The following is a 16,282-nucleotide window of genomic DNA, read 5'->3' as shown; positions in this document are numbered from 1 at the left end:
CACTGGAGCGTGGCTCTGGTTAAGTCATGGTAAAATGTGAGGTCAGAGTTCTCGAACCTGTATGGTGTCTTGTCCCGTACTGAGGCCAGGATGCAGCCCTGGTCTTGGAGAGAGGAACAGCGCGCTATCGCGCTATGACATCCTCTGTGGTGTTGGTAGGTGCCGATGGGGACTTGGGCAAGCGGTATGCTCCTTCCAGAGATAGTTGTCTGGTGAGGTGTGATGGTAGAATAGTGACCATTAGGCATCTCAGGTAGTGCGGCTGTTCTTCTGGTGGGACCATGTTGGGTATAGCCCTAATTTTGATGTGGTGTCGCCCATATCTGTCCTCCATAGCTGACATTTCCGTGGCAAGCGCTTGGTGTGAGGAATTAACTCTTTATGGTGTCCCGCATGGTGGATAGTTAGTCTTGTAAATCTATGATATCTTCCTCAGAGGCCCTTACCCTGGCAGTATTGGCTGTGAGGCTGGTTCAGGCGGTGCCATTATGCAAGGCGGTGTTGGAGCCCCTGAGCTTTACATAGCCGCCATCTTGTGCGGCGGTGGTCGCTGCAGTAGAATTCAGATATCCCTCAGATATCCCTGTGGGCTACCGTTGGGAGCAACGTCCCATTGCCAGGAAGTTTTCAGGCTGTTTGGATGGGGCAGAACCCACTATTGGGGAGCCGCTGAACAGCGATTCAATCTCGGCAAGGGTCGGAGAGGTAAGCCGCACGCTTACGTTTGAGCTTTTTCCACCTCAGGGTTTGAAAGAAGAGCATCTGTCCGATTGGGGAGGGGGAGGGCAGTGGTGTGTTAGCTACGTATCTTGTCCCAATTTGTGTGGGTAAATTGTTTTTTGGCTGGATTTGTGCCAGATTAGCAGAAGACTCGTGAACGTGCTTCTGTGCTCGTTTACAGTCAAGCTCCGCCCCCCACATGTTGCATTTTTGCGGAGTATTTCTTACACTTTATATGTGCCACGGTCATAAAATCCCCCAAATTATGCTCATTTACATCTTCTGAGTAAAATAATGTGCCCAATGTATGGCCTAGACACTATTCTGTGAAGTTACAGTGCTGTAAAAGACGTGACAAGGTTTTTAAGTGTGAATTTTCATGGAGGGTTTTGATGCGTCCGTGTCCCACTTTGGAGCACTTGAGCAGGCTACATATTCCAACTACACCATAAAGGCATACCATTTCTTAAAGAAGACATCCCAGGGTATTTCAAAAGGCATATTTTGAACCTTAGCGTGGAATCATTTTTCCGCTTGATTGTACCAAGTGTAGTGGTAATAAGCATTTTTTCTGTCTTTTGGACACACAGTGAGTTTGCATAGCATATTTTGCAAGCCTTATGTGTGCTACGACTGTATAATACTTCATATGTTGCTCAGCCATGTAGTCTGAGTACAGCAATATCCCTGTATGTACCTTTGCCAGGTATATGTGGATGTTGTAGGGGCACATTTTAGACAGACAGTTTTTTTTCTGACTGAAGTTTTATGCTGTGTCCATGTTCCATTTCGGAGTACTTTAGCTAGTTGGTTATTCAAACTTCCCCACAAACACATACTATTTATTAAAGACTACACCCAGGGGTAGTTCAAAAGGCATATTTTGAACCTTAGCATGGGACAAGTATTTCGCTAGTTTGTTTCAGGTGGTAATGAGCTTTTTTTTTTATTTGTGTGTCTGTTTTTACTTTTTTTAAACTTTCTTAAAACGTTTTAAATTTTTATAAACTTTTTTTTACCGTTTATCCCCAACTAGCAGTAAGCAGCAGCAACAGTAAAATCCCCTATTTCCTATAAATCCCACCCACCCCAGCAAATTATATCATTTTAAAATATTTTAATTGAGAGATTAAAAAAAAAAAAAAAAATATCAGATCAGAGTTAAATACCCTGATCTGTATTTTGATCACTGTAGTAAGTGATCAAATGGCAGCGAATGGGGTTAGTTTTTTAAAGCAAGGTAAAAGAGGGGGGGGGGGGGAATTTAATTTTATTTTTTTTTTAAATAAATGCAGGCGCGCAGGGAGGCGTGACCGGGTGCTCCCGGTCTGCCTCGGATACCGATCTGGGTTTAACTTTAGTAAATGACGGGAATTTTACATCATGCGTCCTTAATGCAAGGACAAGCAAGACGGAAAATTTCCGTCTAGCGTTGGGAAGGGGGTAACCATTCAATGTTCATTGCTCTCTATTTGCAGTATGACATGCACTTGTGTGGTTTTAAAGAGAAACTATAGTGCCAAGAAAACAAACCCATTTTCCTAGCACTATAGTTTCCCCTTCTGTCAAGGGGTTAATAACCCGTTATGTCACTTACCTGGGTCTCTCTGTGAATTCTGGTGACGCTGGCAGTCCTCATGAATAGCGCGAGTAGTCCAGCGTCATTTAGACGACCAAAAGTCGTCTAAGCACCCAGAAGTCCCTCTAGTGGCAGTGTGGTTAGCTCTAGCAGGTAATTATTGCAGTTTATAAAAACTGCCATAAATCACATGGTAGGGTGATAGTAGTTGGCACCCAGACCACTTCAATGGGCTAAAGTGGTCTGGGTGCCTACAGTGTCCCTTTAATATAGTAAGCAAACCTTGTAACAGGACATTTTCATTCTCTGTATTTGCGTTTGACATTTACTTTTCCAGATGCATTTCTTTACAGGGATCAGTTAGGATAGATCAGGGGTATTTACTAAAGAGATAATTCCACATTTAAGGCCTGAGTAGACAACTGAAAGCATAGCCAACATAATTTTCTAACATTAACTTTGCATTTCTTACTTTAGTGAATAAGCCTGTGTGTATATTTTTCCTGCCTCTGCTTTTTAATGAAAGGGTGGTCCCTCTTCCCCTTTCAATAATTAAACATCAGACATGCTCGGCATACTCACCCCCTACCCCACAAAATAAATAACTAAAATAAGCAGTACCCCTATGAAAAAAATAAAATAAAAATAACCTTGTTTTCAAAATATCCAAAAGTATTACGAAAGGCTTGAAGGACTATGTAATAGGGGCTTGGCAGTGATTTCCTGTAACAGTGCTAAATGAGCTGTTAACACTGGCCTCTTGCTTGAATATTCTGCTGAACTGATGGGTCTCACAAATTTCTAGCACGAAATATGTTAACAAGATACCGGGCACATTTTATAAAAACACACATAGGTAGCTGAAGCAGCACATGAAGGGCAGTGGCATGGAACAAAGATTTGCACGCTCTGTAATTTATAATACGTAGGAAAATCAATCTTCCTCTATCCTGCACACAGAAATTAAGCTTTGCCACTCTAACATGGTTAGATTACTGGCTTCAAATATTTCCACCAAAAAATAACAAAACCCCAAACAGATTATATATCAGGAAGAAAAAGGGGATATAAAAAATGAAAATGAAAATAAAAAAGATGGGTTTGTTTTCTTCTGTTTGAACTATAATACAGCATTTATAACACAAACATAGCAGATCTATCAATGGATGTATACAGCAAGTAAACTGACAAAAAAAACCCAAAAAAAAAACACACACGACAGGAAGAGGATTTTATTAAGGTTGTTGTAAAAGGTTGCAATAGGCCCCCTCCCCCCCCCGTTTCAGAGAAAATTAAAGCTAGTGTTTTTGCCTTCTTTTAGTTCAGGATTACCCACCTTTTTCATGGTGAGCCTCATATGATGTGGGGAAGGACATTACTTCAGTTTTCTAAAATAACAGTGCCAAACATTTGCTCAGCTTTATCTTGCTTTTTTTTTTTTTTTAGCTTCCCATTTTACTCTGGAGCCTACAGGTCCAATACAAATGTATTTAGCTGTCTGGCTAAAGAGGAGGAATAAACCAACCATTAGCCCCATCACTTATGTAACCAGTTTGGTGCACAAATACCAGCTGTGCCTTGTCAAGGTCCGCTTCTCACTTTTTGGAAAGTGGAGTTTTCCGTGTTATTGAATTAAAGTTTCCAGCTCTGGACATTATCCAGACATGGAGTCAATTTGCAGGGATTTTTCAGGAGCAACAGGAATATAAACTATAGCAGCATGCAGGCTCAGGGTGTGTTTTTTTTTCACAAGCAAAGCAACATGTTCCAAGCAGCAGAGAACATGTATTTATATGTTCTATAATTCATCACTTAAATACCTAGATAATGTTACTTTATATATCCATGGAGATTTGTTTTTAAAATGTATGTATACAGTGTTTTATCAGGAAGGATACATTGGATAGTCCCATTTTCAGTGTTAGTGATGCAATTCAATGATGGCCACTTCAGCACTAAAAAAAAAAAAACGGGCTGATCTTCAGACGATAAATGTACTAGGTAATTGTATTGTCTGTTAGGAATATTGTTTTGAATTCATTAAAAACATTTTTTGTTGGTTTAAACAAGGCTGACAAGTTAAACATTTTTTTTTATTTTGTATTTTTGCATTGCATAAGAATAGTACAAACAAGCTTGAGGTGCCCCAACAGCAATCCTCAGGCATAGCAATACTCTTTAAATTTGGGGTAACCGAGAATACATGCACAATTTTATGTTATAAACAAGCTTACTGTAGGCTATTTACATACAGTAAGAGCTATTTACATGTTCCTGAAGAGAAGGACTCTTAGGCCACACTAGGTCAATCGTGGAGCTGTAGGTAGATGCGAATAGGATATGACGGTATACCACACTTATGGATAGAGGATGGGAGAGTGTCATGTGGGGGCTATTCTCTATTCATCAATTAATCCCCATACATCCAGCATGTCATTAACTCCTTCTCTCCCTCCATGTGATGGTTAAAGATGCCCTGCATGCAGATATTGACCCATCAAAAATATACTACAAACTATTAAGTATCACATGAGCAGATTAGCTGTTTAACTATAGGTGACTAGAAACTTTAGTACGGAAGGCATGCAAGTGGTTTCAGGAGAGATAGAAATTTATAAAACACCGAATAAAGTGCGGTCGGAGTAAGTGAACTGCCCGAACTGGCGCCATCTTCCGCATGGTTTGAGAAGGAGTCCACAGTCTCTTGTTCGGTTTCAGACCGCTTTGGGGAGCAGTGCAACATCGCGAAGGTGAAATGCCCCTCCAGTCCTGGTTCTGTGGGAGAGCTGGTACTCTCTTGCCACGAGACTGCGATCCATTCAGGTTCAGGGTCTTACCAGTCAGGATAGTGTGGTGGACCAAGCGTGTTACAGTTGTGTTTCGTTGTTTGCGCCTTGTGGCCGGTACAAGTGGGTCATAACCCTTGTCGCTCTTAGCCCAGGATGGTATCTTGTGTGGGTTTCTGAAGTGGGGACAACGTTGCGCCCTTGAGAGGTTTCCCATGCCTCCACTTACTGCGAACCAAGTTCCTTTTGGGTGGTATACGTGTAGCCTTAGCCGGCCTTATGCGAGCCAGCAGCATAGCCCAGAATGGGTCATGCTCACGTGTGGCTTGGTGCAGCGGGAGGAAAGCGGCAGTCTTTCCACTCCACTGTTTTCAGTAGGCCTCAACCTGCTGCCACGGTTCCCAGTGTCTGAGTGTCGGGTCTGGTAACCAGCAGTGCGTGCAGGCTTCCCCAATCTCTATGGCTCAGTATTGAGAGTGTGTTCCAGCACTTTAGCCAGAGAAATCGTCGGGTAGAACGCCCGTGCAGCAGGAGCTCATGCGAGACAAATCTTGTCAGCTCGCTGGGCAGGCTCTGTTCCCCAAATTCATTTAACGTATGCATTCATTCGCTTTCTTGAGTCTCTTCTCTCTATCTGCCCCTGAGCAGCAAGCCTCTGCAGCAATCCTGTCCACAGCATTTCCTCCTGCAGGCAGCTCCTCCTAGCAGAGCTTACTACACGTGCTGGGAGCACACAACAAGCTAAATTTTAACGTTGTCCAAATCTACACTGGCCTGTTTACTATGCCTAGAGTGTCCTGCTTTCAACAGTGACGAATCTTAAACAATCCCTCATACCCAGTTTGTAACAAATGGAGCCTTACCTGGTAATCCAGATCATCTATACCAAAACGCTCACGGAGATTTCTGAAAACCTGTGGACAGTACTCTTTGAATTTGAAGTGACTGGGTAAGTTCTCCCTAGAAGGAAAAAAAAAAAAAAATTTAATAAAATTACTTCCACAGATGGCACCTCAGAGAGGATATGATAACATTATACATATGGATCCAGTGCCAATACAAACCATTGTGTGGAAATCTATTCACAAACAGGACTATGCATAGGACACAAGGTCATGCAATTCAACTGGAATAAATAATATTTAGTCTATATAATTGAATATTATGTTTTTTGCATCTGTAGGGTAATGGCTTCTGGATCCAAGGATAAATCTGACTGCCATTCTGGGTTTAAGAATGATTTTTTTGTTCCTAGTTTGTTGCAAAATTGGAAGTGCTTCAAACTGGGTTATTTTGCCTTCTTTTGGATCAACAGCAAAAAAAAATAGATCTTTTCAACCTATGTAACTAACCTTAAATCATACTCTTGTCTTAATTAGTGCTATATTAAAGGGACACTATAGTCACCAGAACAACTACAGCTTATTGAATTTGTCCTGGTGTGTAGAATCATTACCTTCAGGCTTTTTGCTGTAAACACTGTCTTTTCCGCAAAAATGCCGGGTTTACATTACAGCCTAGTGATAACTTCACTGGCCACTCCTCAGATGGCGATTAGAGATCCTTCCTGGGTCATGGCTGCCTAAAATGCATCCAAACATTCAGTATCTCCTCCCTCTGCATGCAGACACTGAACATTCTTCATAGAGATGAATTGATTCAGTTCATTTCTACGAGGAGATGCTGATTGGCCAGGGCTGTGTTTGAATCTTGCTGGCTCTGCCTCTTTGTCATTCTTAGCCAATTCTATGGGGAAGCATTGTGATTGGCTCAGGCTACCACTTCTGATGATGTCAGCAGGTAGGTCAAAAGGAAACGGGGACAAGGCCTGCAGCTTCAGGCGTGGATACAAGCAAGATTTTACTATATTTAGGGAGGCAGGAGGGGGATGAATGGTGGTTTTAACGCTATAGGGTCAGGAATACATGATTGTGTTCCTCACCCTATAGTGCTCCTTTAATCTGGGTGACTTTCTCCTTATGATGAAAAGTTTAGGAAGTGTGCACTCTGCAACATCAGTGTGCACCTACTTTAAAGTGCATCGTGATAGACAGAGTGGAAGAAATAAATAGGGGAGACAGAGTGTGACACAAGCACTCAATCTCTAAGGACAATGAACTCATGTAAAAAATGGGGTCAGTGAGCAAAAAATTAAAAAATAAAATAAACACACTACTTGATGCTCAGACATTGGCTCTAGTGGGATTGCCTGACCTGCATCCCCGCTAGGAAGGAAAAGAAAAATTCACATTGAGCTTTTCTTAAACTCCAAATCAGCCTACCATGATTCTACTGTACTTTTTATAGTCCTACTCTTAACTACCTTACACATTTTACTGATGGCATATCTGATAAAATTGGAGGTACTTAAAAATAACAACAGGAGAAGATGACTTAGTAGAACTTTAAAGATTATGTTACTAAATGGATGATTTGATATTCTTAGTTATTTAAAAAAAAAAAAAATCCGAATAAAAGTTGGGTGCTTGTTCCATCATGGCAAGGCTGAATAGTTGGCATCTGGGTTCCTAATGTGCACTACAGCTGAAAGGGTTTCTCCAAGCATCATAACAACTACTGCCACTTGAGCAACAGTTAGACCCCTTACCAGAGTCCTTACTGGTCTCAAATGCTCTTTGGTGGTCCAGTGACGTGTTCTGCAGAAGCCACAAGGGTCGCCATTCATTGACAAAGCATCAGCTGAGGGCTCTCAGGCAAAGAATGGCAGTCTATGCAACGAAAGACAGTTACACCTCCAGTACCCAAGGGGTTATTCTCTTTCTGTTCATCCTTTCAAAGCGATGAACAAAAATAAAAAAAAAAATATATCTAAATTTGCAAAGTTTTTACGTAAGGTTTAGTGTAAAAGCGGTTATTTAAGAAGTTTGCATGCTAGCTATTAACCCCATGTTTCACAGAATTGTTTTGCAAATATTCGTTGGAGAAGGGGGCTGGTAGATTTATTTAGTTTAGAACATTATTTCGGAGTCTCTGCATCTGCCTGTCTGTGCATTCAGTAAATGTAAATTACAGAGCATGAAATCTACATGCAACCTAACTGCCTGTAGCTTTCTATTACGTTAAATAATAGATAAATGTGAATGAGATGTGCTTGCACAAATGTAATATAAAATAGAATATAAACCATTATAGCTACTGATAGAATTCCTTTTCTTCTATCACTTCTCATAAATCATAATAAACAAAATAAAATTCCAATTATGTAGATTAGTCACTTGCACAACACCGTAAAAGTTGTTTATTTCATTTTGTTTTAAAGTACAACAAATTGTTTATTCGCGTTGTATTCTAGGCTATCCTGGCACAGCAAATAAGAAATGAGTAGACCTGGGATAATTTTTTAAATTGGCATTATTGGCCGTTCCCTTCCCCCCCCATACCTGTTGAAAAGGTGATTGGTGACTTTAATTTTTGAATTAGCCTTGAAATCATCTGGCAGCAGCATCACTGGAAGAGGAACTTGATTGAGTTCATTCACCTAAAGTAAAAATACACACAAACGTAAGATACACAATTTAAATTAAAAAACAAACAAAAAACACCAGACAAATCAACTGTGCAATGGGATTGTTTAACAAAATTACTATTATTTTATTAAACCGTATAAAAACAGTTTTGACAAAAAGAGGAGGAACTGCAGCCTGAGCCTCCCTGCATCATAAACACTACAATAATATGTAATGGCTACGATGCCTGTAGTATCTCTTTAACGTTAAAATTACCACTATTAGGCTTTATTTGATGCAAGTTATCAATGACTTCATGTGAGCCGCATTTTGGCAGTTTGTGTTAAATTAAGGACAAGGGGGGGGGGGGGGTGTAACAGGGGATAACTAACAAATAGATAAAGACAGTTGCACATAAAACACAAATAAAAGCAAATTTATTTTGCACAATAAAAAAAATACACTTTTACAAAATTGTAACAGCATTATAAACAAAAATCACGATGGCATAAGATGTAGAACTTGTAACTATGCGATAAAATAGTTTACTATGGTAACAAAATAAAAGTAATAACAGTGTTTGAAAAGACAAACATAACAAAATACTGAAAAGAATAGTTTTCTGTGTACAGTCGTTGGTACTAATATCACTGCCCAGCAGTGAAGATCATGGCAGCTTGGCAGCCCACTTGCTGTTTGTACGAATTCATACAGTAACTGAAGAGTCCCAGCTCGAATTAAATATATTGAACAATAGCTGCCAGGGGCTGTGCCTCTCTATAGCATGACTCCTACAGAGAGTTGTCTTAACCTCATAACTAGCTTGTCTTCCTCTGCAGGCACAAACTGATATTGCAAGCCAAAAGAAAGGACACGTCTCTAATAACATTTTTAAACAGTTTTTCAAACAATGTATTTCAACTGGTGGTGGAAAGAATCGACAGTAATTGATGCAGCACAGACAGACACGACAATTGAAAGAAAGGATGGAAATAAATTAAAGGATCACTATTGGGTCAGGAACACAAACATGTATTCCTGACCCTATAGTGTTAAAACCACCATCTAGCCCCCCTGGGCCCCTCATGCCTCCATAAATATAGCAAGATCTTACTGTATTCAAGCCAGAAGCTGTAGCTCTGCATGTGGTTTGCCTAAAAAAAAAAAAAAAAAAAAAAAAAACAAGCAGTCTGCTGACATCATCAGAAGTGGTAGCCTGATCCAATCACAGTGCTTCCCCATAGGATTGGCTGAGACTGAAAAGGAGGCAGATCAGGGGCAGAGCCAGCATGATTTAAACACAGCCCTGGCCAATCAGCATCTCCTCATAGAGAAGAATTGAATCAATGAATCTCTACGTGGAAAGTTTAAGTGTCTGCATGCAGAGGGTGGAGACACTGAGTGTTTGGATGCATTTTAGGCAGCCTTGACCCATGACCAAATTCTCAGAGGACATGTCCAGAGCTACGGTGAACTTTCAAGTTAACCACAATTTCAGTCATTACCGAGTGGGGGAGAGTGAGGCCCTCTGTTACAAACAGTCTTTTCCAAACGCATTATAGGTGTGGATTTTTGAAGGGAAAACTGGCCACGGGAGAGTTTTGAGGGTATTTTCAATACCCACCCAGCTTAAATTTCCCTGTGGAAGAGTTCCATCTCAACATCTGTGAAAGGTGTGCAGCACAGTAATACAACTCTAATAAATGAACTGAGAAACCACTGCAAATGTTTGACCTCGCCATCTCACAGTAAGATATGTGCATACATTTTTAATTCAAATTAAACATTGTGATGTATCTTTAGAGAACATCAATGTCAGCAGGCATTGCTTTTAGAATACTCTTTATTTACAGCTATAAATAGTACAGAAATCGCGCACAATACACTTGCTGGCTTTTATTCACGTGTGATTTTCATTCATTTTTTTGTAAAAAGCAAGTCAATATGGCTGCTATACACATCTCGCAATCTCCTAACTGTGCAGAGGTTTATTGCATGTCACAGTCCTCCCTTACAAATTTGTGGGAAATCTAGGATGGGCATCTCATTGTTATTATTTATAAAATGCCAAATAGTTCCACAGTGCTCTCAACTACTTCCGGTCTGTTGGAACATCACTGTAGATGCTGTATATCTCGAGTTTTTAAGGCATACAAGCACCCTTCAAAAGAGACATTATTTACCAATAATACGTTCATGCTGCTCTATAAAAACGCATTAACTTCTGATCAACAATAGCAAATATTTGTAAACTAACCACAAAATGACAGCCATTCAACTAGATTTACTATACCGTCATTTCTGCACCGAGTACACAAAATCTAGTTCCAGTCCATTAAATTTGGATGGATTGCATTTAACTCTGTGAATCAGAAACTTAATATAGCAGCATCAGTAACCAATGCATCTGTCAGCTTTCACTAAGAAACTGGGAGCAGTACATATCAGTAACTATAGGGCCTGGCTGATAGCTTTGTCTACATATCGAACAACACAGGACAAAACCCAGCAGCAATGTGACTAAATATCACACCCTCGGTTGCGGTCAAAACTGATTATTCTGGGTGTTTGCTGATAAAACACTTGAAATAGGCTCAGCAAAATATAATCTCTAAACTGATGTACAAACTTTAATGGATTTTTAACACTGTATCTTTCAAAGTCAGGAGAGCATATTTTCATAGCATTGTTAAAGACAAACACTGGTTAGATTATTACTGTGAATTGAAAAAAATAATGTTTATTTCAGAACACCAAGTATATACACCATGCGGCTGACCCACTGTTCCAGATGTGTTTTCTTTTCCTCCAACGTTGTATTGCCTCTCATGTTTAATGTCATCATTTATAGTGTACTTCCTAAACAGGAAAAGTTTGTCTTTTAAATGTAAAGCAAACTCTAAACTGATTAAATAAAAACAGCATCAAGGACGGTCCATCTGACACATCCGGAGTTAGATTCCAGTAAGCAGATGTCCTTCACTCTAAGAATTAGAACCACTATTTTACTCATCTGAAAATCCATAAATGTTGGTTATAGAATAATGTTGCCCTGGAGGATGCAATGGCAGGAAATGACCACCTAGCTATGCATCACCAGCTCAGAGTTCTGCAGTAATAATCCACCCACCACTCCTCCCCAACACTCATATGTCCCTTCAATATTTTTCACATAGAAAAATAAACAGATTATCCATTATGGGAAACAAGTTATAATGCAGTTTGTGTGTGCCCCAGTTAGCTTTTAAATATAAATAGAATATAATATACTATAACATAAAAATATAGATAGATATTTGTATAGGGAAAAGTTGGTTGAGCCGACATTCTTTAGGCCAGTAAATAAAGTGGGCTTACACTATAAGTGACAAAGGCGACTTGTTTCGCCGAAACGCGCGTCGAGTTTTTCATTCAGAGCGGATGATTTTTAAATCTACTTGAGACCATTCTGGGGGGTTTGACTAACCAATATTTATACTCTACTACATTGGGTGAAATGAAATACTAACTCTACTATGAACAAGATGCTAGGGACTCCTATCCCCAAATCTCATATAGCTGTTTAGGCATCTTGTTTCATACGAGCATAATAATTTCATCTGGTATTTAAGTATTTTTCTCCTGTTTTGCCATAAATCCAACATATATTTTATGCACTGGATGCAATTAATGGCGTTTACAGGAACCATTTCCCTTACAACCGAAAGCTTGAAGTTTTGCTACATATACTGTATCTCTTTTCTCCCTGTACAAGTAATTTGTTACTATTATTGGCATATCTTGGCCACATATATATCTATATCTATCTGCAATCTTCACCTACAGTGCAATTGCATAGTAGCCTTTCACATATAAGGATATAAGGTCTCTCTGGGAGACAGTTCGTTGTCACGCTGCCACCCACTGGTCCTATTTCTTCTTTATACCTTTAGGGGTTATGCCCCACTGTATCCTATAACCCTCACAACCCTGGTGGATGGACTTGTCCCATTTCCTTCCAGCGTTGTTCGTCTCTTACACTAGAAGTGTATGGTGAATAAAGGGAGTGGAGGATGGGGTAGCAGCTCATCAGACCAATGCCGGTAGGGAAGGGGGGAGTCACCTTTTAAAGGTCCATAAGCCCCTCCCACAACTTCAAGATAAAACAAAAATCTGCACACCAGTCAAGCCATAAGACTTGCTTTTTCCACAGCAATCACAAATTTGCAGTGATGTTACTACCGCAAAGGATTCTGGGTGGGTATTTGCAAGATATTTTCCTGGTGCTATGACCATAGCACCGGGAACCGTGCAACGCTCTCCCCTGCCAGCTCTGCAGGACCAGAGGAGAGATCAGAGATCTTCCTCACTGGCCCACTAGCACTGTAATGCTGACAGCCAGCAGGGGTGGGAGTAAGGGAGAACCAGGAGCCGCTCTAACCTGCAGCTCCGCCAGGTTCTCATCTCACGAGCGCAGCCACCATGGCACGGCTCAGAATCTGTGAGAGTAAACTCTAGCAACTCCTGAGGCTGCTACAGTTTACTCTCACCACTTGGACCACCAGGGATTAGTACTGTCTCCCCTCCCAGGCAAAATATAGCAGGGAGGGGGGAATATCCAAATTATATTAAAAAAAAAGTAAAACAAAATAAATAAAAGTATTTATCTGCCCTCCTACCCCCACAATAACACACACACACACACACCCACCCACACACCCAGCAGATCCCAGGTAAATTGTCAAACAGTTCTCAGTTTGACTACCTACTCTGGGAGGGCACCATCACCACTACAAAGTGATGTAGTGTTTTTTTATGCCTGGATTGTTCCTTTAAAAATAATCTACCAGTGCCCCTCCCAAGATTAGGTTCAGGATCAGCATTTAAACATCAAGCATTTCTGCCAAACAACTGCCCAATATATGCCGCTGCACTGTACATATATACAACCTAGGAAATTGTTTTAACTTGGTGCATGTTGGAAAAATATTAAAATATTAAGAGTGCCTTGAACCTAAAAAGTTTGGGAACCACTGATCTAACCCAATTAAAATTTTATTTAATGGAGTGTCAATAGTCCATTAAAATAATGAATACCTTTCCACCAAGTTCTATGGAATCCTTGTTATATTACAGCCATAGAATTCACCACTTTCGGTTTTAAAGCAGCTGTCAACCACCCCACCCCCTGCAAAAAAATAAATAAATCTTTATGAAATGCTCATAAAGACTGTGGGAATTACAACAAAATTCCAATACAGTCAAAAGGATATAAAAGACAAAGTAGGGACTACTTTGTCTTGTGTATTTTTCCTATGCTTGACAAAAAGGCGTTACCACTGTCAAACTCTCAGTAATCACTAGTGACAACTGATAGGAAAAAGGCTCTTCCTAATAAGGAGCCTGCGGTCTCACAAGATCCTCCATAGACATCTGTGTTGTACTCTTGGGCAAAAGTAGAGCACGGACATCTGCTCCTGGCAGATATAGCGCAGGAAGCTCAGGAGGACCTTGTGGAAGAAGATGGTATCTTTGAGGGATAGGTTCAGGCAACTAAAAACTACCTTCCCTGCACCCCGGAGCCAACGGATTTCGAGCACAGCAGTCACCACCTGGGTGCTTTGCAAAATATATGTTTTCAATTCAACAAAAGAATAAATAAAAATAAAAAACACATGCACAGCTACAATGCCTTGGTATCTGAGGTTTTACAATTTGCTATCAATGTTATTGGTATATATATATATATAAATATATATATATATATATATATATATATATATATATATATAAATAATATAATTATTAATAAAGCGCCAACAGATTCTGCTGAGCTGTACAACAGGTGGAATAACAAACCAGTAGTTGCAAAAAGGCACTGGTCATACAGGAACAGAAGGTGCTGAAGGCCCTGCTCAAGCGAGCTTACATTCTAAAGGGAGTGGGGTAAAATGACATGACGAATACACACACACACTTTTTTTATTACATAAATTATTATTACTGCACCCTAGTTGTCACTTCTTATTTGATCTGTGTATAAAATCTACATTTAGTGGCTATTCCCTAGCCGTCATCTTTTTCAACCTTCTTCAATCATATCTTTATTTGGCACCACAAATGGAACTGTCAAACAAAACAGTTTGTCCATTTTCTGTTTCGTTTGTGTAGAGTTAAGGAAAAAGGACCAATTGTCGACTGAAAAAAAATTCAGACGAAATGCAATTCATTTCCGAAACCGAATGCACAAGTACAAATTACATATAAAACACACAAACACATCCTAGCTGTATTTTTGTACACACTGTAAAGCGTTGGAGCTTGTTTGTTAACTCATTCAGTGCAATCACGAACTGGGGATAAAAAAAACACATATCAGTGATACGTACCCTGACAGCCATAGACTGACTAACCCTAAGTGGGCGTTTTTACATACTGGAAAAGTCCAGTCAACAAGCACCTACTTGTTCCACTGAAATTATACATACAGGAATGCAAATATTTAAGTCTTATGTGACCTTGGACACATGGCTAATCCTCTTATTAAGTTAAGCTGCCATGCCATTAGAAGTGTGTGTGTGTGTGTGATCTGAGTGAATAGAAATATTCCAGAAAAACTCAGAAACAAACTCTCTAGGTCGGAGGATCTAGGCTAGATGTAAGCAACCATTGGCACTCCACAAGTTGTAAACTACAACATTGCCAGCATTGAGGGAGATGCAGTACACAACTAGGGTGATCCACCACCTGTTGCAGAACTACAACTCCCATGATCCTTCCCCAGCCATTTGGTGGGGTGGGGTGTCTACCATCTGCTCACCAAAACCCAGTATAGGGAGTGTGGAAATGGGTTAAATAATATCACAAAGCCAAGAGAAAGAATGGACAAAATAAGATAACTCCATTTGTTATAGAACTACATCTCCCACAGAGCTACTTTTTGGTCACCCCCCACCTCTAGGGACTTCCTGTTTCTCTGCCACCAGGGATCAGCTTAATGGGGGCTGGGCTGACCCATGTAGCAGGTTAATGGTGGGGCAGGGCTGACCCATGTAGCAGGTTAATGGGGGGACAGGGCTGAACCATGTAGCAGGTTAATAAGGGGGGGGGGGACGACTGTCTCTTCCCAGAGTGCTCACCGAGTGGTTGACTCCCCACATGAAGACACTGATGAGCGGGTCACTGGCCCGGAACACTTTGACTTTCTGCTGCACGAAGTGCTTCTTCTTGGTCTTAGTCTTGGACGAGGTGGCTGCCAGGATCCCCACGGCCGCCGAGGAGACGACGGGCTGAGCGGTGGAGGACATGACCGTGCGGGGATGACAGCCTCCCCCTAGCCTCCTCCTCTTCACTTGCAGCCGTCTCCGCACCAGCTGGCCTCCCCCTCCAAAGATGCTGCTGGTGGTGCGGCCTGGCTCCGCCCCCGGCAGCTCACCTGGGCGCCTGGAGCGCTTGCGCAGGAACGTACCTCCTCCTGCACCCAAACGCCTCATTGGTGCACGTGACATCCCCTCACTACGTCATCAGCGCGATGCGACGAGATCACCATGGAGATATTTTGTTTTTATACATTTATCGCGGCGGACAGGAGGGCGGGCCGCCATTTTGGATTCGGGCACATGGGGAAAAAAAAAAATATGAGCCATTATTGGAAAATAATAGAGCCAGCGCTAGGACTGAATCAGACTGGCAACTATTATAGGGAAACAGTGTGACATTTATTATATATTGACTAAATCAAACCTGTATCT

The 16,282-nt window shown here is 40.9% G+C and overlaps 1 protein-coding gene across 1 annotated transcript in view; it reads right to left on the bottom strand.

Moving 5' to 3' along the window:
* The window catches only part of PIP4K2C (phosphatidylinositol-5-phosphate 4-kinase type 2 gamma), a 59,101-nt gene extending 43,077 nt beyond the window's left edge, over window positions 1-16,024 (bottom strand). The window contains exons 1-3 of the mRNA XM_063427555.1: window positions 15,671-16,024; window positions 8,487-8,584; window positions 5,949-6,045 (exon numbers count right to left, since the gene is read on the bottom strand). Of these exons, the coding sequence (XP_063283625.1) occupies window positions 5,949-6,045; window positions 8,487-8,584; window positions 15,671-16,024 (549 nt within the window). The remainder of the gene's footprint in view (window positions 1-5,948; window positions 6,046-8,486; window positions 8,585-15,670) is intronic.
* Between the last annotated feature and the right edge of the window lie 258 nt (window positions 16,025-16,282).

Source organism: Pelobates fuscus, chromosome 1 (genome assembly GCF_036172605.1).
Source record: "Pelobates fuscus isolate aPelFus1 chromosome 1, aPelFus1.pri, whole genome shotgun sequence".
Lineage (NCBI taxonomy): Eukaryota > Metazoa > Chordata > Amphibia > Anura > Pelobatidae > Pelobates > Pelobates fuscus.
The sequence above is the reverse complement of the archived record's forward strand: the minus strand, read 5'-3'. Positions and strand labels throughout refer to the sequence as shown.